Source organism: Lathamus discolor, chromosome 2, assembly GCF_037157495.1.
Source record: "Lathamus discolor isolate bLatDis1 chromosome 2, bLatDis1.hap1, whole genome shotgun sequence".
Classification (NCBI taxonomy): Eukaryota; Metazoa; Chordata; class Aves; order Psittaciformes; family Psittacidae; genus Lathamus; species Lathamus discolor.
The window spans coordinates 127,664,792-127,689,647 of record NC_088885.1 but is presented as its reverse complement, the minus strand read 5'-3'; the positions used below and the strand labels follow the sequence as shown (position 1 = coordinate 127,689,647).

At 41.6% G+C, this 24,856-nt stretch overlaps 1 protein-coding gene across 2 annotated transcripts; it reads right to left on the bottom strand.

Annotated features, from left to right (window-relative positions):
- Positions 1-19,384: 19,384 nt before the first annotated feature.
- On the bottom strand, positions 19,385-24,304 carry LY96 (lymphocyte antigen 96). Of its 2 annotated transcripts, none has more exons than XM_065669400.1 (5): positions 24,069-24,304; positions 22,233-22,322; positions 21,165-21,293; positions 20,191-20,243; positions 19,385-19,933 (listed from the first exon to the last, which is right to left on the bottom strand). In XM_065669400.1, the coding sequence occupies exons 1-5, from the start codon at positions 24,160-24,162 to the stop codon at positions 19,832-19,834; spliced, it is 468 nt and encodes a 155-aa protein (XP_065525472.1). In that variant the 5' UTR covers positions 24,163-24,304; the 3' UTR covers positions 19,385-19,831. The 2 variants fall into 2 exon arrangements, with proteins under 2 accessions (XP_065525472.1, XP_065525471.1); XM_065669399.1 differs by having other exon boundaries at positions 19,385-19,804.
- Positions 24,305-24,856: the final 552 nt, after the last annotated feature.

The window sequence follows — 24,856 nt, the reverse complement described above, 5'->3', positions numbered from 1 at the left end:
AGCTCTGCACAGTTCTGCATCAGCATTTTTGTATTTTTCCAGCCCCAGGCTGTCATATCCCTGCAGAGCCATTCAAACCCACCTATTTAGAAAAAACAAACAAAAAACAACCATCTAACAAACAAATACTAAAAAACCCCACCCCAATCAAACAAACAAACCCTTTGAGGTGCTTAGGTAGGAAGCAATATAAAAGCCCCAGAGAAATATCTTGTGTGGTGTGATAGCCAGTGAACTCTGCCTGAGAGCCTGTGACATATGCCTTCCATTAACGTTCTTAGAAAAATCAATGAAACCTGCACTCCCAAGCAACTTAAGTATTCTTTTCCACAAAGTGGACAGACAGAACTCCCAGAACGTATCAGCAGCATCCCAGCACAGAAGAAATGTAATTTGTCAGACAGCAACATTGTGAAATATTTCACAGCTGAAACTAGACTGACTTGACAGAAACTGAAGCCAGTTAACACCTCTTATTAGAATTTTACTCAAGAATAACACTTGGCCTTAGCCCCGAAAGGTCAAAGTGGCCTTAGCCCCAAAAAACACGTTGAATGTGTTCTGACCTACCATAAATTTTACCATCTGCCTTCTCACCACAACATGCTCCCTGCCTCCTGGGAAGATGAAGAACCACCAGTGAAGATTTAAGCCTCTCTCTGACTACCAAAGCTCAAGGCATCTACCAGCTACACCACGTACCAAAACACAACACACATGGACTACTTATCATTCCATCTCTTGGGGAGAGAAAACAACATAGGTATTAATGTAGGATCAGAGTCTGCCACAGATAATCATTGTCATGCCCGTAGTTTGTTCCTAAGTTAAGGCCCTGCTTGATTTGGATTGAATAACAAATAATGAACAGAAAGTTGAATGCTACCAGGACAAAGCCCATGAGCTGAAGAAGCAGCTGAATTCACAACAAATCTCAAGTGCTGTGAACTATTCATTCAACTTAGTTACTCTGTGTAACAGGCATCAGAAAAGTTTTACTGGCAGTTAAATATTCTAACAGTTAATTGTTGAAAAATCAACACTGTATATTAGGTCAGGATGCAGTTGATAGATGTCTGAGGACTCCTGTCCAACTTAATCCTATGCAGACTTCGGTCAGCTAATTGGCCTGCTTTGGGGAGTTACTAAAGTTCTTGTATCTTTAATATTCTTGTATCATCACTACTTACACTTAGTTAATTCTTGCTTTTTGCCACATTTTTACATAAAGGACCACGCACAACACGAGAATGTTGCAGCTTGCTTTGTTCAGATTGAGGATGGTGCCTGATGTTTTGTTGGTGCACTCTGCTTCTCCACCGAGACACTACAACGTCCTTTTTTTGAGCACAGCAGAAATCAAATGGAAGAGTGTCCAAGGTCACTCCACACTCAGTCCCAAGTGCTTTCTCTCCTTACCAAGACCATCACATCTGCCTGTGTGTCCAGGTGGAGTTCCTCTTGCAGGAGCTCTGGGCAGAGCAAATGAACTAAATCTGCTCCTCCTGAGCCCCAGGAAGATGCCTCAGTATCAGCCTGTCTTCCTGAGGATAATGAATTACACTTTAGTACTTCCTACTTGCTCACTGATGACCATTAAGTAAACTATCTATGACACCAGTGACAGGACAAACCCCAAAACCTAAAAGAAATGTCACTTAAAGCTGTGACAAACCACAGCCATAGCTCCAAACACATTGAGGTCACCTCAGCCCACAGGGAAGGACATGAAGAGATGGCTTGCAGCAACACACACCCTATGTCAGAAGTGAATCCTCCCCACACTTTCTGTGACTCCTCAATGGGACCACAAAGAGTACGTCCCATTTCTTTTCGTTTCTTTATTGTTTTTTTTGTCAAGCAGCTGGGAACTGTTGTATCCATGTATCACTTTTCCCTTGCCAGGCTGCTAAATGAAACTTAAAAACCTTCATTAGCCACTTCCCATGGGTCTGCATTGTGGATCTGTGCAATAGGAAAGCAAGGGCATTGACAGATGAAACCTGGCAAGTCTCCGTGAGCCATTCCAGGATTTCTGACCTCAGCAGCTTGCTCTGTCAGTGATAACCACCTCATGTCAGAGTCAGCAAAAGAGATGTGCCTTAGCTTCTGCAGTCGGTGCCAGTGTAGCATTGCAGAACACAAATGGCTGTCAGGCCTCAAATGGACAGACCTTAAAGATGTCACCACAGCGTGTTTTGTTGCTATTCCTTTGCCACCTCCCTGCAGAATTGATTTTACTTCATTATCTACTTGTTTGCTGTTAACATTGCCATTTTCTCACTGAACTACAGACTGCTGCTTCTTATACCTCCTGTTTACTTATGCACAAAGAAACTGAATATAGTGACCAACCTTTCAGTATACACTCTATTACAGAATCACAGAATCACAGAATCCCAAGGGTTGGAAGGGACCTCAAAAGATCATCTAGTCCAACCCCCCTGCAAGAGCAGGGTAACCTACAGTACATCACACAGGAACTTGTCCAGGCGGGCCTTGAATATCTCCAGTGTAGGAGACTCCACAACCCCCCTGGGCAACCTGTTCCAGTGCTCTGTCACTCTTACAGTAAAGAAGTTCTTCCTGATGTTAACGTGGAACTTCCTATGCTCTTTTGCCAAACAATACTGAACTTCTAGAGGAGCAGGCAATAAAATATAAGAGGGAAATGCAGGTGAATTCCACATTCACTTACCCACAACGGTGATGCTATTATCAGCAATATACCACTATCAGACATGAAAGAAGTGCTGGACTAAACATGCCTTCGAATTAAACCTCCAGTCTTGTGTAACAAGGGTACTAATCTCTTTTGCAGTTTAAGTTCCCTGAGTCTCCTCCCACACCACACTTTAACCCGTTGCTGGTATATAGGGCTGATACAAATAAAAGCAGTGACAGTGGTATATGAATTCCTGTACATCCCAATATATCAAAGTGAACCACTCTTAATCTCAGAGCATGGCAGTCGGCCTCACACACAGAAGCCGGGAGGCTTAAACAAGATTTAATGATTTGGTAATTGCCAGCTTCCTCAGCCACATCAGGTGAAGGGAAACATTTGTGTCTTGCTTCAAGAAACGCCCATCAGAGCCGCTGACTGACAGTACTTGCAATGCTGAGGTGGAGTCAGTTCTAGCAATGACTCCTACTAATGAGCAAACACTTTCTGTAAGAGAGTGGGAAGCAGCTTTTCCAGAACAGTTTCAGTCAGCCTGCTTTCTTGCCAAACGCCAAAGGGCTGTAGGGCTTCTTTTTAGAAGGCAAAGGAAGTTCCGCTGAAATCTCCTGAGCAGCTCTGAATTAGTTTATGTGACTCCATAACTAGCTAGTAGTGCAGCCTTTTTCTTTGAAAATCTAGCCACTTTCGTCTTCCTTTTTTGTTCATATAAAGCAAGAAAACCCAGGTGAAGCAGCCAGGACCTGTGCTGTGATTCATAACTGTAGGGCTGAGAATCTATTTTCATTGACTGGACAACAGACGGAAATGGTGACTCTGCAGCTGACTCCCAGGACAGTATGTAAGATATGCATGGCATGCTGTAAGCTTTGTAGTCTCCTTGGCAGAGGAAAATTCCCTAGATAAGGACAACAGTAGGGAAGGGGAGGACGAACCGACTGAAAAACCTTACAGCAGCAGAAGTCCTCAGAAAAAGCTGAGGTTTGGATCAGGTTCTTCTCTTTCATGGATAAGAATAATTCTCTTAAGCTAAACAAGTGTTTAAACATCTGAACTTGAATAATTGTGCTAAAGTAAACCCTCACAAGCACAAATGCAAACAACTTTACTTCAACCCTGTCTTTCTGGATCAAGGCATGTCTTGAGGCAGATCTAACACCTACACAAATAGTGACAGACAAAGAAAATAACTCTTATCTGAAAGGCTTAGGTGACATGGAAAAGATTTTCTTCATCCTCAAAGGCCAGAACAGAACTCTCTCTCTTTAAAAATAATTAGTACTGTTAATTAAGAAATGTCTAAATCCCCAGTGATTTACAGGTATCTCGTGCTATGCACAGTGCATTGATCTCACATCTAAAACTCAATAATCTTTAGTAATCAGAGACCCTTATCAGTCGAAGGGAAGAATATGCCAGCTTTCTCTTTCTCTGCAAGTTTTTTACCTCTGCCACACAGGAAAATGTCACCGTCTGTTTGGACATCTCAATTTACAGGATAACATATTCAGCAAATTAAACTTTACTTCAGGAACTGATTAAGCTAAAAGAAAAATCAAATGTGAGCTCAATGCCATCTGTGTAGACTAGTGTAACACATTAATTCTCTAATTCATCACTTCATTAACTCACAAATTCTCCAGGTCACAAACTCTCTAGTTCACATACCTGCAACCAAAGCAGCTACCAGCCAATGATGAGCATGCTTGCCCTTCCTCCTCCCTTGCAGTGTGGAAATCCCTGTGACACACTGGGGACCACATGAGCTGCTGACGGAGCCCCCCAGGGGCTTTTTGGGTAAGCTGGCGTATGTCTACCTTCCAGCTTGAGAGCTTGGTCTATACATTTCCATAGTGCAGTGGATTCTGAAGGAACCAACAGATGGTTCCTCTGCAGGAGACAGGATCTGCAAGGGACAGCAGGCTGCAGGCGACAACAGAGTCACCCTTATCTCTTCTTCCCATGGTGTCCTGCCCATGCATTGCTCTTGCTGTGCCCCAGTGGCTCCAGCACACATGAGGCTGTGGCATGAGCTGTGTGTTGGGCCAAAACCAGAGCTGGTGAACAGTCACACTCGACACTTGGCATAGACCAAACACCTAGCAAAACACTTTAGGTGAGTGGAGATACTGTTAGTCCTCTCGCCTTGCCGGGTGAGGCCAGGAGAAGATTTAGGCACTCAATTAAACCCAAGTCAGGTAACAACTGGTGATGCATGCTTTCAACACAGCAAGATACATGATAAACATAGACATAAAAACATATTAATAGCAAAACTAATAAAAAGCAGCACAATAATACAATGATCATAGTATGTAACATAAGATGGGATATGCCATTTGCAGATGGTACATATCTCATAAAAACCTAACACCAGTGATGTCCAGCAGTTTGTTCTATTTTTGTTGCAATTCTGACAGTCCTGTCAGTATCATGTTTGATTCAATAGTCATCTGTTTTTGACAAATAATAGCCTTTTTATATTTGGTGATTGAAGTTTCCAGTTCTTCAGTTTGAGAATAAGCTGTATGCCAGTATTTCATAAACCTGAGACGAAGTTAGCTTTATGGTCTCTATTAAGTTGTCCACAGGTCTCTAGTGACATTCATAGAATCATCGAATAGTTAGGGTTGGAAAGGACCTCAAGATCAAGTTCCAACCCCCCCTAAAATGGGCAGGGACAACTCACACTAAACCATGTCACCAAAGGCTCTGTCCAACCTAGCCTTGAACACCGCCAGGGATGGAGCATTCACAACCTCCCTGGGCAACCCACTCCAGTGCCTCACCACCCTTACTTATTCCATCAGTTCCATGTCCTTTTTCCAAGTCAGGACCCACGAGAGCAGAGGGGCAGGATCACCTCCTCTGACCTGCTGGTCACGCTCCTTTTGATGCAGCTCAGGATACGGTTGGCTTTCTGGGCTGTGAGCGCACACTGAAGCTGGCTCATGTTCATTTTCTCATCGACCAGCACCCCCAAGTCCTTCTTTGCAGGGCTGCTCTGAATCCCTTCTCTGCCCAACCTGTAGCTGTGCCTGGGATTGCTCTGACCCAGGTGTAGGACCTTGCACTTGACATGGTTAAACTTCATGAGTTCAAGTTCAAGTTCATGAGTTTATGACACCCTCACAAGCATGTCAAGGTCCCTCTGGACGGCATCCCTTCCCTCCAGCATATCAACCGAACCACACAGCTTGGTGTCATCAGCAAACTTGCTGAGGGCGCACTCAATCCCACTGTCCATGTCAGTGACAAAGATGTTGAACAAGACCGGTCCAAATATTGATCCCTGAGGGACACCACTCGTTACTGGTCTCCAGCCGGACATTGAGCCATTGACCACAACTCTTTGTGTGCGGCCATCCAGCCAGTTCTTTATCCACCGAGTGGTCCATCCATCAAATTGATGTCTCTCCAATTTAGAGACAAGGATGTTGTGCAGGACAGTGTCAAACGCTTTGCACAAGTCCAGGTAGATGACATCAACTGCTCTACCCCTGTCCATCAGTTCCATAGCCCCATCATAGAAGGCCACCAAATTGGTCAGGCAGTATTTCCCCTCAGTGAAGCCATGCTGGCTGTCACCAAGCACCTTGTTTTTTATGTGCCTTAGCATGTTGTCCAGGAGAATGTGCTCCAAAATTTTGCCACGCACAGAGGTGAGACTGACTGGTCTGTAATTCCCCGGGTCTTCCATTTTCCCCTTCTTGAAAATGGGGGTTATATTTCCCTTTTTCCAGTCGTCGGGAACTTCACCTGACTGCCATGATTTTTCAAACATGATGGCCAGTGGCTTAGCAACTTCATTCGCCAGCTCCTTCAGGACCCACGGATGGATTCCATCAGGTCCCATGGACTTGTCTACATTCAGGTTCTTAATATGGTCTTGAACCAGATCCTCTCCTACAGTGGGCCTGGGGTCTTCATTCTCACAGTCCCTGCATCTGCCTTCCAAGACTTGGGTGGTGTGTTCAGAGCATTTGCCAGTGAAGATTGAGGCAAAGAAGTCATTGAGAACCTCAGCCTTCTCCAAATCCATGGTAGCCAGTTCTCCCGACAGCTTCCAGAGGGGGCCCACATTGTCCCTAGTCTGTGTTTTATTTGCAGTGTACCTATAGAATCCCTTTCTGTTGTCTTTCACATCCCTAGCCAAGTTTAATTCTAACCGGGCCGTAGCTTTCCTAACCTGGTTCCTAGCTTCCCAAACAACATCCCTGTATTCTTCCCAGGCCTCCTGTCCTTGCTTCCACTTTTTATAGGCTTTTTTTTTTCCCCTCTAAGTTTCCTCGGCAGCTCCTTATCCATTCGAGGTCTCCTGGCCCTCCTGCTGCACTTCCTTCTAGTTGGGATGCAACAATCCTGAGCTTGTAGCAGGTGATCCTTGAATATCAACCAACAGTCTTGGGCCCCCCTGCCCTCTAGGGCTATATCCCACGGAACCTTAGTAAGCAGGTTCCTGAAGAGGCCAAAGTCTTCTCTCTTGAAGTCCAGGGCAATGAGCTTGCTGCACGCTCTTCCCACTGTCCTGAGGATCTTGAACTCGACCATCTCATGATCGCTGCAACCAAGGTTGCCCTGGAGGGTCACATTTCCAACCAGCCCTTCCCTGTTGGTGAGCACAAGGTCAATCATGGCACCTCTCCTTGTTAGCTCCTCTATTACCTGCAGAAGGAAAGTGTCTTCCACACAATCTAGGAACCTCCTGGATTGCTTGTGCTGGGCCATACTGTCCCTCCAACAGATATCAGGGTGGTTGAAGTCCCCCATGAGAACAAGGGCCTGTGAGCATGAGGCTGTTCCTGTCTGTCTATAAAACATTGTCTATGACATTACATTGCACCAGCACTCTCAGAGAAGAAGGATGGTTCTATTGTATCTGTTCCATAACAAAGCTGAGAGCAGACATTGTGTACTCTCTAAATAGACACTTTCTGTAGTACACAGGTTGAATGATGGCTTTTGCTCATTCAGCAGTTCCTCAGAAAGGAGAAAGAAGACTTAAGTCTTGGATCATATCCAAGCCTCAGCAATAATTAATTTCACTCCCACTGTATCAACAGTTTCCCATATTCCTTTCCCTGAAAAGTGCTTCAGAGTAACGCAGTGTCTTCCAAGTGATAAGTGTTAAATTCTCACCCGATCTCCTAGACACCATACTGAGGTGTTCAAAGCATTCTGCTGGTGTTTGTTCAGCACTAGGCATTCTTCAAAACCTCTGTACAGTGGACTGCCAGTAGGCGTAGGAGCTGGGATTTTAGCGGTCTCGCATCCCACCACAAATTTCTTCCCCAATCATCACCATTATGGTATTTGGGCGGCTGTTTAAGCAACCCATTCCATCTTTCTACTATATCATTATTCTGAGGCTGATAGAGTAAGTGGGAAGTCCACATAACTCCATGTGTTGGATACCAGTCCTGTACTATTTTATTTTTAGAATGTCACACATTATCTGGCTGAATGGTTAGCATTGGCTGATACATTGGGTTTGCAGGGTAAGGTTTTTGTAGCATGGGGGACTACAGGGGTGGCTTCTATGAGAAGCTGCTACAAGCTTCCCCTATGTTCAGTGGAGCCAATGCCAGCCAGTTCCAAAATGGACCTGCTGCTGGCCAAGGCTGAGCCTATCTGCGACAGTGGTGGTAGCACCTCTGGAATAACATGGTTAAGAAGGCGGAAAGCTGCTGCACAGAAGCAATGGCAGCTGGAGAGAGGAGTGATAATATGTCAGAGAAACAGCCCTGCAGACACCAAGGTCAGTGCAGAAGGAGGGCAGGAGGTGCTCCAGGCCCTGGAGCAGAGGTTCCCCTGCAGCCCATGGTGCAGCTCACAGTGAGGCTGGCCGTGCCCCTGCAGCCCACTGAGGTCCATGCCGGAGCAGATTCCACCTGCAGCTTGGGGAGGACCCCACACTGGAGCAGGGGGATGCCTGAAGGAGGTTGTGACCCTGTGGGAAGCCTACATTGGAGCAGGCTCCTGGCAGGACCCGTGGCCCCATAGAGAGAGAAGAGCCCATGCTGGAGCAGGTTTGCTGCAGGACTTGTGACCCCATAGGGGACCCACTCTGAATTAGTCTATTCCTGAAGAACTGCATCTCGTGGAGGGGACCCCACACTTGGAGCAGGGCAAGAGTGTGAGGAGTCCTCCCCTGAGGGGGAAGGAGCAGCAGAAGCAACGCGTGATGAACTGACCACAACCCACATTCTCTGTCCCCCTGAGCTGCTGGGGGCAGGAGGTAGAGAAACTGGGAGTGAAGTTGAGCCCAGGAAGTAGGGAAAGGTGGAAGGGAGGTTTAAACCCTATCTGGATACGTTGCATGTAGGGTAAGCATTACCCAAACTGATCACTATTTTAACCCCAATCATAACAAATTTACACCCTTCAGAGGTATGAGCCAAGGGACCTATAAAGTCTACTTGCCAAATACCCCAAAGGATTTTTCCTTCGCTAAGGATTTCTTGCTGTTGAATTTTGACAATATAATCCTTCATTTCATTACAAAATCTACAGGTTATCACCAGCTGAATTAAGGCTGTAGATTTCATTACGTTCTCCTTTTTTTCCTTAAACTTTCATCAGTCGTGAAATAATTCATTCGAGTCAAAACTCTTTCCTTTTTTCATGCGTGCATAAACCTAAGCAAATCTTTTCATCCATAAGTGATGGCAGAATATTATTATGTGGAACCACTTTCATTAGGTTAGACTTGAATTTTCGCTCCATGCAGTAGCCAGAGAAAGGAAAAACACTTCAGTAAGATATGAAACCAAAAGTCTTATTACTTCTGGCTTTTAAATAGATGGGGCAATATTCTATAAATGAAGTGTTAACCTGGTAAGTCTAATAAACCACCTTCTCTCTTCGTTATATTTTGCTAGCATTAACACCTTCATCGTTAGACATTTAACTTTTTGTCACTAACACTGCTGTACAGTCTTTTCCAAACCCAGTGAAAAGGCTGCTTTTACATTTTGTAAAGTCAGGATTTCCTGTTTGCTGAACAGTCTCCAAATTTGAAATGCAACCTACAAGTCTGTAATTCTTTATTTCTTGGCACACGTTAGAATAAATATTGCATTCAGTTTTAACACTGACCTGCGATAATAAAAACCCTCAGTTAAAAGAGATCTATTCAGGAATTCCTTCAGAGAAGGAATACATACAAAAGCCCAGGACGTCTACAAGGTACTGAAGTCTCTACATTTAAATAAATACCCAGTCCTATTGGGTTACCTGTTAGTCTGTTGTTTTGAGGAGACCCAACTACACGTGCTTTTATCCAGCTAGTCAGGCGTAGAGTTTAGTTTGTGTGCCCGGTCTGTTGTCATCAGGGTGCTCTCCCAGGCACAGCTTTCTGGTCTGCAAATGTGGCTATCAGTGACGTCCCAGTTCAGCCACCTGGGAAATGAAATCGGGATCTCCTCACCCTGCAGCTCCCTCTGTGTATATGTTTCCAGTGAAACCCCTTTTGAGACAACATGACTGAAGACCTAGCAGAAGAATTTCGTGTTTGGGGATACTTCAACTCCAGCAGAAGCATCACCCTTCTGTTCTCCTGCCACATCTTAAAGCAGGCTCACGCTTGGCAGCCAAATTCTCCTGGTAGCGCAGGGTTCCTTCTTCAACAAATCTGAAGGATCAGTCTCAGTCACAACTGAAGGCAGTGGCAGCAGAAAGTTATCATCCCAAGACTGAAGACATCACTTCTGGAAAATCACTGAGTTTTGTGAATCTTCTTTTTCCAGATTCTTTGGTAAATACTTAGCTATTCTCATCACTTCAGTGAAAAATAAGGGAATGTTTCCTTCGCATTGCCTGGCTCATACAGACACTTTACAGCTCTAATAGGAATATCCTTGAGGTCCCATACCTGCTAATTAGCAATTGAATAGCCTATTAGCAAGCAGGTAAGTGTCATATTTCAAAGCTAGGAAATCAAATGTCCTATTGCTGTAGGGCTGTTACTGAGTGCTTTCTGCAGGAGCACAAGTTAGAGTTATTTTTAATACTCAAAAAAAAAAACCCTGTCCAAACTGCATTGTGTCAAATGGCCTTCCCATAGCTGTTACAAAGACTTTCTGGCTCTAGATAAAGTTAGTGGGTTTGTATCATCTTTCAACATGTGGAATTTGTCCAGTTGTTGTAAAACAATAGAAAAAGGTGTGATTTCTTCAGTTTTGAAGAGACCATGACCGTAAAACCAGCTGCAGAAACCAATTCTGAGAACCTCTAACATGCATGTTCAAATGAAACATCTTCATATTATCAAGGGTATTTTCAGCACTCTGAATGTTGCAAGTGGCTGTGGCTGCTTAACACCTCTCAACACAAGATACAGCTTGCAAGGAAAACTAACTTGTGCCAATTTTCCCTAGCTCAAAGGTGTTTGAGGGTTTTTTGTGTGTCTCCTTTTTGTGAAGTTCAGAAAATATTCAGGTGGCAATTTATAGATGAGATCCATATCTGTACAGAACAGAAATGGAAGGCTCTAAAGAGGGTCTTTAGCACAAAAATGGCTTCCACCCTAATAAACTCAACATATTCATGTTGTAAGGGTAGTTGCAATCCTGACCCTAATGGGGTCAGGAAAGGAATATGTGCAGCAAAGTGACAACATCAGGCTCTGCAAGAGATTGAACTGCATCAGCTACTGCTAAAAAGAAGCTCCAGCCCTTTTGCTATATCTGCTGCTAAAGCTCTTGTATATACCTATATAAAATCACACACATTATTTCTTTAATCAGCTATTATCTTTGTTTCTGCTCTTTATGATGAACAAACAGTTTTAGCATCTGCTGATGAAAAGTACTATCATTTTTGGTCATACATATCATATGCAAAAGCTGTATGCAGAATAAATATAGTTTAACAGTTTTAAATACAATTTAAAGAAGACACTTAAATAGAATAGCTGGAGCTTGTCTTGAAAGAAAAAAATGAAAGAATGAATACAGGCATGTGGCTGAAAGCGGGGTGGTAACAGCAGATGCAAGAAAAAAATGTTTAAAATTAATATGAGACCTGTAAAAAAGAATGGCAAAGCTGCGTCTAAAAATAATATTCACGGACGTGCCATTGCAGGATATATTCACAGCAATGTTCCAGGCAACAACAACAAAACGCAACACAGAAACTACAGAAAATGTTCTTCCTGTTAAACTCTTAATTAAAAATCAAATTATTAACCAAAAATTAAAGAAGACACGGTTTCTGCTTTCACCAGAACAGTAGCTTTATGCCAAATGTCAACACAGAAGTCACTTTGCACTATAAAATAACTTCATTGCAGCAGGCAGTGTACAACTTAATGAGATTGCTCACTTTTGCAAGACAGGCTTTGGATCATTTCCTATCTCTTGCTTTCTCACAGCTAAGCACGCTAGTTACATGTTAATCACAGTTTTTAATTTGAATCACTATTAGTTTCTTTAATATTCAAAGCAGCCCTGCTAGAGGGAGAAACAATAGCTCCAAGGCAACAGAAGCTTTTCACTTCCCTTCCACTGAATAATAATATTTCCCAGCCTTATTTTCAGGCTGATGCCGAATTATGAGTAGCGGTGCTCACAGCTGTTGCCAGATCCAGATGACTGTCTATTTCCATACCAACAGAGACAGCCTCCTCTTCCTCCTTCAGTGCAAATAAGGAACAGGGGAGAAGGAGAGAGGTGGTAAGGAGCCCAGACCTGAGCCAGCAGCTGCAGAAGCAGAGCAGGTGCACCTCCAGCAGTCCTTGTAAACCTTCATGCAGTGAGACAAGCGGCACGGGAGGTAGCTGACCTTGGTGGCAGGACCCACCACGGCAGCCAGATTAGTTTCCTAGAGGGTAAGGCACCAAGCTGTGGAGCAATCAAGAGCAGATTTTGCTAGGATCAGCCTAGGGAGCAAGCACCATTCTGTGGACAGGGGATCCTTGACTACCTTCTGCTGCATGTGTCCTCAGTGACTCAGCATCACTGCTACAGCTTTTTGTTACAACTCTTCTTGCGTGTTGTCAGCCACTATCCGAATTAATTAGTCTGGTTTTAATTAGTAAGATAATTAACACCTCATTTTAAGCAAGAAAATAGTTCCCTTAATTGCAGTACTGTATGATTAAATCTGAGTTTTGCCTCCAGCCCAACAGCTCCCCAAAAACTTGACCTGATAGTGAATCCATTGCGAGTCCTGGCCAGGAATCAGCATCCCAGAAAATCATAATGTTACAAAGATGTTCCAGCTGTGTCTATTTCAAGCTTTGTAAGATTTTTCAGCTTTTTCAACCCATTTTTTTCCCTCAAAGTATACCCATAGCATTGCATACAGTTTCACTATACAACCGTATGGAGAAAGACTCTTCCTGCTGCAGAAGAAAAAACACAAATGACCACTACACGATTTAGCATCTTCACTTAGGTTTGGTTTTCATTCATATTTCATGGGAAGGGTGGAAAGATGCTGATTCAGCCAGTGGCAAATCCTTTAACGAAACCATGTTCAAAACTTCAGTCTGTGCATGGATTTGAGTGACCCAGAGTCACATGATGAGCAAAACCCTCCATGTTGTGGGAGATTTTTACGCAGTAGGTCTTGTAGTAAGGGGAGGAGAGGAAATTTGCTAATACATGGAGAGATCTGCAGAAAACTCTGCTTGGGGTTTTTGCACAAAATTTCTTGCAGCAGGCACTTTTGGTTGCATGGCAGATTCATGCTGATAATTTACAGGTGAAAGGCTTTCTGCCACGTTTCTAGTCTTATGAGTCATTCAGGAGTACAGTGACAAGTGCATATTATGTGTATGCACTTAGTAAGGGCTAAACTGTAAAAATCCTCCTAAAAAATGGCTTCATTGACTGAAGCAAGTTTGTGTCACAAGTAAGGATGTGTAGAATTTAGTTCCAAGTACAGTGCTTCCCTTCACATTTGATTGCTAATTTTTTATTCAGCAAGATAATAGCCTGTCAACTGTAAGCATGGATAAGCTCTCCTAGCACTGTAATCCAGAGAGCTGTTGCTGATTTCACAAAGCGAGGCACTAACTTGCATCCAACCTCCTTCTTTTATATTGGGTGTGATACCAGCTGTATAAGAGTTATTAAGAATTTAAAGCCTAAACAGAGCATATTCCATTTTTCTTGAACATTTTAGTATTTATCTTAGCTGTTTAAACAGCCAAATATTACTTTAGGGTTTTTTCCCAACAGAAATGAATAGAGTAAACCCAGTATAAAGCATGCAGGCAACATCTTGTAGTTTGCTTTCACATGCATCAAGATCTCCTGAAGGGAATAATGCTCTCTTGACAAATCAAAAAATGTACCCTGCAGGAGATGATAAATTTTGTTACTTTGCATACATGCATTTATTAAGTAGTGGTTCTTGGGTTGTGTGAAAAACCCCTGCTGTTCTGCAGCAACTAAAACACACCCTCAGTAACAGGCAAAAACCTCACCCAATTTGGAGGCCTTCACCTCAACTCCAAGTGTGCAAATTGTTTCACAGTTTTAAAGAAAGAAGGAAATGGAAATGCTACTTCAAGTAGGGGTTTAACATCAAGAACATGGAAAATGTAGTAGCCTGGCAAGATGAGAGTCAGTTTGGGGTTTTAACCCTTTGATATATATTTCTTCTCGGTAGAAAAAAATTTGTGTATAAAGTTGAGGCTACCATGCAACTGCTAGATTCTCTCTATGTTACTGTGTGCACGATGAGATACCAAACATGGTGAGCTTAGGGAAATCAGATTAATTTGTAAGACCAGACCTATACTGTGGGGAAGGCTCACAACCCTACAGAAAAGAAGGCGCTAGGTGTCAGTTGGCAGTAATCACCCCAGTCCACCAAGGAGTGACACTGATGTTCTATGATTCTATGATTCCATGTTCCTGAGGGCCACAAGTCTACAGTGATTCCTGTGAATGACCTCTGAGAAACTGGAAAACCCTCCAGTCCCACCAAGAGACAGCAGACTGAAAAGGTTCCACTGCAGTGCACATTAGGGCAACATGCCTCAAAGTGTATTGCTTTTTTCTTAGTTTCTCAAACTTCAGATGATAGAATCTAAAAATAGAGAAAGCAATCACTGAAATGGTCAGTGATTTGGTGTAGAGATAGCACTGAGGTTCTTGTGTTACAGCTTTTTTGATAACACAGCCACATACTTTATTGTGGTGGAAAATAAAATAGTTTAGTTTGCCTAGCATCTTGTATTTCACAGAAGTATGGTCAGTGTGCTGTCCTCAGAAACGTGTGAGACTGTTGCAAAATAGAATATATTTGATGTCAAATCCATGTAACATCAATTTAAATATCCAAACAATACCTATGGTCAAGACCCACCACAGCTAGGCATCTGGCTCTATTTTCAGCTTTGTATTCCAGTGGAATCCATGGGCTTAGATTCCGGTATATACTTTACTATGTTACGCTATATGCTTTTCAGCCTGCTAACACTTTGAAATACGAATTACAGTGGAAATTGCACTGGAAAATAAGAATTAATTCAGTTTGTCTGCCATCCCTTGCTACCTTGCACTGCCTCAAACCAGTCCCCTCATTCATAGGATCTATGAGTTGCTCTTTGGAGGTGTCAAAAAATCTTGCTGCAGAATTAAGGGATTCTGGGTCATTCTTTTGGGGCTAGATGCTTAGTAGATGCTTTGAATCTGGCCATGATTCACATTTCAAAGAACCCTTAAATATTATCTTACTAATTTCATAAATATTTATACAGTATGTAGCAGGGAAGCAACAATTCTGATTAAAAGCTTCTTACAGAAGGAACCGTTGCAATCCAAGTATTAAAAACCCAGATCATTATAATTGTAATTGCTTAATACCTTGAGCTTATGGTGAGTTTAACACTTCTAACAGAATTATGGTATTTTACTCATCCTTGTCGTATTGTCAGAATGGAGAAAATCTCCTCTTTCGAGTAAACCTAATATTAGTCTCTGACTCACCAATATTGCAATGTTTTGTCTATAAATATTTCAAACATCTTGTGTCTGATTGTATATTTGCTGTAACTGTTTACCCCACTTATACTTTCTCCCTTATTCTCTTCCATATTTTCAAATCTGAAATTGTATTTTTCTCCATATTTTCTCCCATTTGCTTTTTATATAACCAAAAGCACTAAAACAAAATTATAATTTACAAAGATAAAATATATGTCAGTAAGAAATTATGTCAGTAAGACATTTAAATTCAAAACCACAACACCTGTAGCTAAGGTAGTTGTTTAAGCTAAAGTCCCTCTCTAAAAAACTCCATGTTTTTTCACCAAGAAGCTTTGGAAAGCTGTTATATATTATGTGGCCAAATACATACATGTGTGTATATGTGTGTGTATATATGTGTGTATATATATTAAATGTATGATTATGTGAATGTATATGTATACGTATATGTATATGTATAAGGTCTCTTTTTGCCAGTAGTAAAATGTACCTTGAAGAAAGGAGGTTATGGACATACCAATCCGCATCAAGGCCCCTGTGACAAGTACGTGTGCACAAGTGACTATTTTCTAGGACTTCCAAAGTCCAGTCATTTCTAACAGCAGCAAGGAGAGTTTCCAAATTTCCTTTCTCCTGCGCTCTCTGCCCTGAGCTCTGCAGACATGAGCTGCCCTCCCTTCCCTCCCTCCCCACCTCTTCCCGTTAGAAATGTCACTATCCCCATCTGCTGCCCCTGCACTCAATGTGCTGGCAGGAAAGCACGGGCAGAACGAAGCAGCTGAAGTCATTCAGCATAATGTGGTACAATGACACTTCAAAGGCAATTACTAGCATTTTTCATGGAGAAAAAAAAATGTGCAAAAGGGATTAACGCTACTATGTTTCTCTTTTGATGCCTGCAACACAGATCCAGACACATCTCCTGCATTGTCAAGTTCAACTCCTTCTTGCTGCAGGCATCATGTAGTTTACTTGTTCAGTATGGGTACACACACTTTTTACTAGCTAAGCTAACTGGTGAGTGAGGGATTGTTTATGCCGTCCAGTACATCCCTGGAAACAAGATATACTTTCATAATACCTGAATTACATGGAATTTCCTTTGTGTGTCTATCTTACACGATGTTACAATTTCAGACAGCAAATGTATATGCTATTGCAGTTAGCAGGACTTCTTTCATTTGAACCTATGCATGCTTTACTGTTTTTATCACATGAAACTGTAATAACACAGATCAAAAAGTGTGCGCTCTTTTAGGAAAACACATTTTACAGGAACTGCTTCTTCTGATAATTACATATTTGGCGACAGAGGGTGAGGGGGTGAAGAAAAGCTATTTTCCCATCTGCAGCAATTCCTGACAGCCGCTTAAAAACAACAGTAATGAGGGAGAGAAAAAGAAATACTTGTGAAGGCTTTAAATATTAGTTTCAGATGAGTGTGCTACACACAAAGCCTTCCTTGATTTATTGCAGTTTGCAGGGGAAGGGGCTTTGCACAGCTCACTGGAACACCTGGAAAATGCAGTTATCTCACGATATGCAAGTCTCAGTGAATATTTTAAGCAAGAAACACTTAGTGAATGGTTTGCTTCACAGCATTCAAACCATTCCAACTCTAGACAGATCCAGGAAATGAAGTAAAAAATGGATCCAAGTTTACTGACCAAATAAATTGAAGAGAATTGAAACATCCGGATCAGTTTTTACCAAGTCCAAAGTAATTCACCTCATTCTCAGTAGACTCCTCTTTGCTGTGGAGCCCCAAGTGTGGGCTTGGGGAAGTCTGGAAAGGAAAAATGTTAAATGATAACTTTTGTCAGCTCCAGACAACAGCAGAAAGCCTTGTAACTGCTGTGTCCCAGGAACAAGACATGCAGAGCAGAGCTCTGCCCTCAGCTGTGCCCTTCACACTACAGTATCACAGCAATTTCAGGGTAAGCTGTTTGCATGAACTTACATCTCACAAAACCCTGTCTCCTCTTGTCCATGAGGGAATGTGGCACAGCGACCACCAGCACTGCAATAAGCAGAAACCTTCAGTCATGTGCAGGAGAGAGCCTGAGGCCTTTGAAAGGTCTTTGCTTTATAAAGTTGTGGCTCCTGTGTTCTGCCTCGCAATCCTATCTGCTGGCATGTGTAATCATAACCCTTCAGCTGAAGACCTATACATAAAAGTCTGCAATGCAAGTTACTGAATACATATGTTTATCTATAAATGCCCCTATTTAGATACAGAAATTCCATTTCTACCTTTACATATACTGTACATTTTCTGTAAAATCCACAAGGCATTAAAATGTGTACCTATGAAAAACAGAGTACGCGAATGCCCTTGACTCCCAGGAGCTGTTAATCTCTCCTACCTGTGGAATTTGCTGCTTAATAAACAAAGCGTTTCTTCTAACACCTTGAATAATTCAGGGCACTGAAAGTCTCAGCACAATTTGCCACGAAAAATTGTTTTGAGGCTTCAGCTGGTGATTACTGGACACTGTGAAATGGGTACAAAGGGATACAAACACTCATACAGTAGAGAGTGTTCCCTAGACGAGTAATGCTATTTGAAATGTGCAAAACAGAATAAAAAAAGTAGGTTTTGGTTATCAGGCTCTCCGTCTGCTTTTGATTGATGTTTTAGATTCAGAGGAAACTGATTGCAATTCTAGTGACTTGATTCAAATATAAGCAGCAGCTGCTGTGATACTCCATCATGGACTGCTCCTGGAATGGTCTGTGAACTGAACACAAGTACAGACTTTGCCATTGCCACATGGATGTAACTGTGGTTTCTTGTCTCCAGACATGCTGCAGTTTGACTTTGTATATTTTTATTAACTCTTGATTTTGCTTTTGATTGCAAAACTAGCTATACTGAAACCAAGTCTTAAATGAAGTATCTACACACTTGGGTATGGGCTTTTTCTTGAGTGTTCTGATTCCGTTTCAAAAACAATTTTACATGTAAAGTGAGATCAAAAGCTTAACTTCTGCTAATTTTTGTGCTCGGTATTTAGCAGCCTGAAAGAGTGTCAGCTTGTTCTGGGTTTTCATTTTTTCAGGCATTTGGAAGCAATCTGCTAGGACAACCCAGCAGCCAGCGCAAAGCGCAACTTCATTAGTGAAAAGTGTCTGAACTCACGAAGTTACCACTGGCTGGGGACTGAGGCTGGAAAGAGAACATGGCATCCTAACATCATGAGGGTACCTGTCTGAAGGTAGGAAGCATTTGTGCACCGCTCTGGTCAGCTGTCTTTCACCATACAGTGGCATCCAAGGGTGCCAGCTCTCTTCCTGAGGGCCAAATCTGATACTCTGTCAAAATCTTACCAAAGGTCTCAGGTGTGGAGGTGCAGCAGAGAGGGACGGTGCATACTGAATGTCGGGCTGCTCAAGGGGCAGTAAGCCACAGCAAAAGCTTTAGGCATGCTTTTGATAGCTGAGGAATAAACCAACCTGTTGGGCAACAATCATCCTCCTGCTTCTGAAAGGCTTGTGTAGCCTCTGCCCCTTGGTCTTTGAGCAAGAGCTAAAAACACACTATGGGGTTGCAGTTATAAGCTTAAGTTACAAGTATATGTTAAGTATAAGTTATGGCTAAATTCAGCCATACTGTATCAGTGTAACTGGAAACATGTTCCACCTTGCATGTTAAGCACATCAGCTAGTACAAATTGCTACTCTTCTGGTTCAGCTCAGTGCAAACAGAGAACACCTAACAGAAAGCAAGAGGAGAATAAAAAAACATTTCTCAAAATCGATTGAACAAAAAATTTTATTGTTTAAAGACAAAACCCACACACAACACGGTTCCCAGATGCAATTACTGCTCTATTTTGAGTGCAAGTAAACTTCTGATTCTTGCACTTCAAAATGTCTTGAATTAGTTTAGCATAGTCTGAAAGGACTCAGCTTTTTCATAACTCGAGGCGCAGCACCAAAATGCTCAGCCTGACATCCAGTCAGGGTTATTCTGGGGATTAATCAGGATGCCTGATTCCCAGATAGTTTGTGCACATTTACTGATCATCTGATTACAGCAGTGCTATATACGGATAAGACTATCCATCATGTAGCTTTCCAGACAGTATTTGATGTACTCTACCTCAGGAAAATTAGTGTGCTTATTATTTCGCAGCTCAGATTCCAGTTGCTTGCAGAAGCGACCTCCATGTTCTGCAATGATTTGAAACATTTCTTGCATTCAGAAAGCATCTCGTTTTACTATCATGGTGAAATTCAAGCACATGATCATATTTTTCTCAGAATCATCAGAAAATCCTTGTAAAATAATGCTATAATTACCCTAAAACAAGCAAAAAAAAAAAAAAAAAAAAGGGAAATTAGTGCATAATGCTGCCCACTCTTATCTATGTAGCTGCTTGGAATGGTTCTGATGATTTCTGTGAGGACTGGAGTCATCCCTTCAAGCATGAGAAAGTTTTCTGACCTTTTCTTTTGCTGCTTTCTACAGTAGGGGTGAACACCTCTTTTCAGAAAATACGTGCATGGAAGTATGTGATTTTACTACCGTTATTCTTTATATAAAATGCTGAGAAGTACCTTTGGAAACTTTGTTCTTGCACCTTTAATGTCAAACGCTGTTGCAAGTGTTTCTGTAAAACAGAGATAGTTATAATACAAATGGTTACTTAATCATAAAGCCATCGATCAAACTTCCTAAATAACTTCAAAGCAATATGGCATATCTCTTAGGAGTAGTGCCAATGCCATTTACTCTTCCACTGGTAAAGCTCTCACCTGTTTCTTCTCCCAGAGCTCTGCCTATTTGTCTAAACTACGTTAGAAAATAGAAATTAACCACAGTGCTCCAGCAATGCCTTCTACAGACCCATCCCACTGCAATAACTCCCATACTTACACTAGTAGTTCAGCTGAATGATAACCAAAGAGAGATTATGTTCATTTTTAAAGAAAGGAAAACATGGGCTGTGTATTTTGACCTCCTTACAGGTCTTTTTGTCCTTTAGCTTGACATCCTGCCAGAATACTCTGGATCTGAACCTGTGTGATGTTAATGTTGGTTAGGCCTTAGAACAGGATTGACTCTACTAAAAGAAAGGATTATACATGGGTGTAGAGAATCTCTTTAAAAACCCATCTAGGCACTTATCTAAATAAACTGTGTTCTGGATATTAGTAATGCCCCTGGCTTTCTGCACAGTCCAGTCAAGTGTAGTCTTTCCAAGTAATTTTAGAGCTGTTAACAATAAAAGTGTTATAATGAGATGAAGACTATTAGTAATCCTAATTTATAGAGATGGAAACTGCAGTACAAGGATATTAAAACATAGAATTTGGAAATTCTCTACTTCAGTGGGATTCTGGCACCGGGTAACTGCCTGCTCTGAAGTCTGCCACCAGCCAAGCAAGGTCTTGGTTGTGGAGAGAAAAATCTGTCTGCATGGGTCTTTTAAGAAACCTGCTTAGTGGTGAAAAGGGTTGGGAGGATATGGCCGTGTTGCAGAGAGAACCTGCCAGGCAAGGGAAAGGCCCCGTCTGCTTTCCACACTCACCTCCTTTCAGCATTCCACACACTGAGTATTCATCATCAGCTCCACTGCAAATGACTTCTTTCCAGTGTAACGCTTTGGCACCATCGTACCAGACATTGAAGACGATCTTCAAAAAGATGATGTCACTTCCTAGTTAAGACATTGCAAGTAAGAAAATGGTAGCTGGTGGGGAGGAGAACCATATATGCAGACAGATAAAAACTGGTGTTCTCTGAAAGAGAGCACGTTTTAAGACTTCCCCAAAACTAGCAAAAATACATATCTTGATACTGTTATTTCCAGTAAAACAAAAAGCTGGTTTTCAACAAAACACACTAGTCTTAAAAAACATTTAAGTGAACAATTTCAAAACCTGCTTTAAATTTCTTTGGCAAAGATAACAAGAGTTCACTCAGCTCCACAGGTAACCAAATACTTAGATGAGGACTCTGTAGTTTTAAGCAGATGTTGCAAACAAGCTGTGCTGAGTGCTCATAGCCGTCACAAACATAGCTATCCAGGGAAGCAAACTTAGTCCAGCTCTAGATTTTTTACTCAGAAGGTGAAGTTTATGACACAACCATTTCATAAGTAACTCAGGTTGCCATCTTAAAGCCGGATTTAAATGTCGAAGCTGGGTTTTCATACACAATCCAGTACCATTTCCAGCTTCTGGAACAGGAATATTTTTACTAGAAGTCCTGCCATACTTGGCTAGCCTAATGATATTCTCTCTCCTAAAAAAGACATGGATCTTCCTCAGCCCAAAATAGCTTGAGGGCTTGCAAATCTTGTCTGCTTCTTCCAGACAAATTCACTTGCACCTAAACCATCTCAGGTTTGCGTGTACAGTGCCAGTTAGCATGTAGAGCTATGGTAACTGATCCATCAAGTAAAACTCACATGCACTTATTTCCACAAATCATCATTTCTGTCCATCACTGTAGTTTATCTAGTCCATTTTTAATCACAGAAACTGATCTCCTATATCATTTGGCATTTAGGATGGCGTGTCAGCTTTTTGCTTGTATTCAATTTTCTGCATTTGCAGAATATAATTGTCTAGTCAAGAGGAACTCAGGAACGTACTTGGAATCCAGGTAAGAGTAGCATTCCAGGTGGATTTGTTCATGGTGCTGCAAGGAGTCAAATTAAACATGAAAGCATGGGCTGTAGAATCTACAGGAAAAAAGTGCTTTTTATTGGTAGTGTGAATAGGCTTCTCCAGGAAAACAACAAAAATATACATATATACACACTCAGAATAAACACATACACATTTTGGAATGCATTTAATACAAGGTATATACTATAAAATTGCCTAATATAGGTATTCATAGTAAGTATTAAATATGTATTTTGAAATATATTTTTTATTTATATGCTTACAGGGCACATTTCTTGAGTAGCAAGAGAAGTCAATTATCTGGTTGATATTTGGTTGATACTTTGCATGAAAAACTGAGAGGCAGAAATACCTTTATTCCTCTTTTGAAGCTACAGGAGCATTTTATTAGCGGTAAGCGAGCATGATCCTCTGCTGAAAATATCCCTACTTATGCTAACCATGGAATCTATATAAACTTGCTGACTACAGCAAAAAATGTTTTTAATGCACCAGCATATTTTCCAGGATAATGTAAATGAGCCTTTGAGTAGATTTGCTTTTTGGGAGACCCACCTAGCATTGTACAATGCACAGTGTCAAATGCAGTGTGATAAAGCATCAGACAACCTGAATCTAATCAAATTTAGAGCCCATTAGCTGGTATTTTAATTTTTAAAAAGATCGTTCAGGGACAGCCTTTGGAAGGATTTCCAGACAGCATTTTTGTTTGTACTATTTTAGGAAAGAAGTCTGCTCAAGTCAGTTTGCTTCTGCCCCCCCTAGTGTGCTCATGCTGACGAAGTGCCCTGCCTGCTGTGGGTCTGGCGATGGGAAGCATGCTCCCTGTCCTAACCCAGAGAGCAAATGGGATAGCGGGGTGCTTAAAGTGAAGGGTTTTGTCATGTGTTTTGGGGATTAAAGCAGTGGCCTGCAAGGGGAAACTGTCTGGCTGTCAGTAACCAGCAGTCAGCTTCTCATCCCGGATAGAACTACCCACCGGAAATTACAACAGGAAGATCAAACAAAACTCACCATGGTCTCAAAGGTTTGGTTTGTGAGCTTACGTATGACCACTTTACCCTTGCTATATTTTTAACATGAGTAATAATGTAAAGCAAAGTACCCAAAATAAAAATCTCCTTTTGCACCTCAGTTTATAGAGCTATTTTACAGTGATACACACTAGTAATGCACAAATTTAGAAAAGACATGGGCCTTTCCTTGCAGAATATTTCCACAAAAGCCTACATTCTGGCCACTGAATCCACATGGGCACGCTAGGCCTGTTCAACACAGCCACCATGGATGCACCAAGTTGTTACAAAATCAGGAAAATAAAAAAAATCAGTGAACTACATAGATCCAGCAGCCCACAACACAGACTCAGCAAGAAGGGACACACTCTGTTATCCCAGACATGACTGATCCTCCGTCCAGACAGAGTATCACATTCCCTCTTTTTTTCAATCAAGCTCTTCATTGCAATATATTAGTTACATCAATGTGGATAGCTTATACATTTCAGTACTTGCAAACAAGTTTAAATCCCTTATCCGCTAATATTTCCTGAATCAAAACATACCTGCTTTACTTGGGAGTAAACTTCTCTCACAGTTGCTGCAACAAGCATTCTGGTAATATTTATGCCTATGCAGTATGATTCTTATAATAGGCTAATTAATAACAGAAATATAACAGCTGAACTTTTTATTTTTCTGTATTCATCAAAGAAACAATATGAAAGATCATATTTCCTCAGACTACAGTAACTGTTGTGCAAACGCCAGTAAGAAAAGAATAAGCTGGTTTTTACTTACCACAAAAAGTATATGACATTTCTAGATCTGACGATGCACAAAGAAGTTCACTGACTCCAGGGGTGAATAAAACGAAGAAAAATAGCCCAAACATGGTTACTTATTTTGCTCGCTATTCAGTGAGCAAACTTTGAGGAAAAGAGGAACAAAAAGTCAGCACAGTCATCCTCAGTCACATGTCTTCAGGGAATTTTGTCTTTGGTTATTTTGTCAAATTCTTTGCAGTCTTAATCCTACTGCAGTTATCATCACCATAAATTCTGTGAAGAGAATGTATTTCTGGTTTTGTTGTTACATTTTCCTCAGACAACACAGCTCAAGCCACGAGTGAAAAATGAAAGAGAAAACTGCGTGAAAAGGGGAAGTGAGGAGAAGAAAAGATTACCAGAAGTACATAAAGGGCAAGTTTTGTTGACTCATCAGATGTAACATTTGTTAAAGCATAATTTCAAACACTCACAGAGATTCCTGTACATACTAAAGAAGAGAAAAATCCACACATTATGAAGACTGAGTCTACTCTTTTATTCATATGATATTCAGTAACTCTCCCAAGTTTTCAGTATGAATTTCTTACAAAGCTCACCATGGTTTAAGAACACACCAGCACTCTGGAGGAGTGTAATTAGATAATGCATTTCCAAATGCAGGCAAATGCAGGAGCTGAATGCAACTTTCTCGCTTGTTACTGAGTGGAACCACTGATGTCCAGTACAGTCAGCTACCTATCTTCAAAGCTACGTCTATCGCAGTTATACTTCTTAGTGAAAGCAGTCTTAGAAATCCAT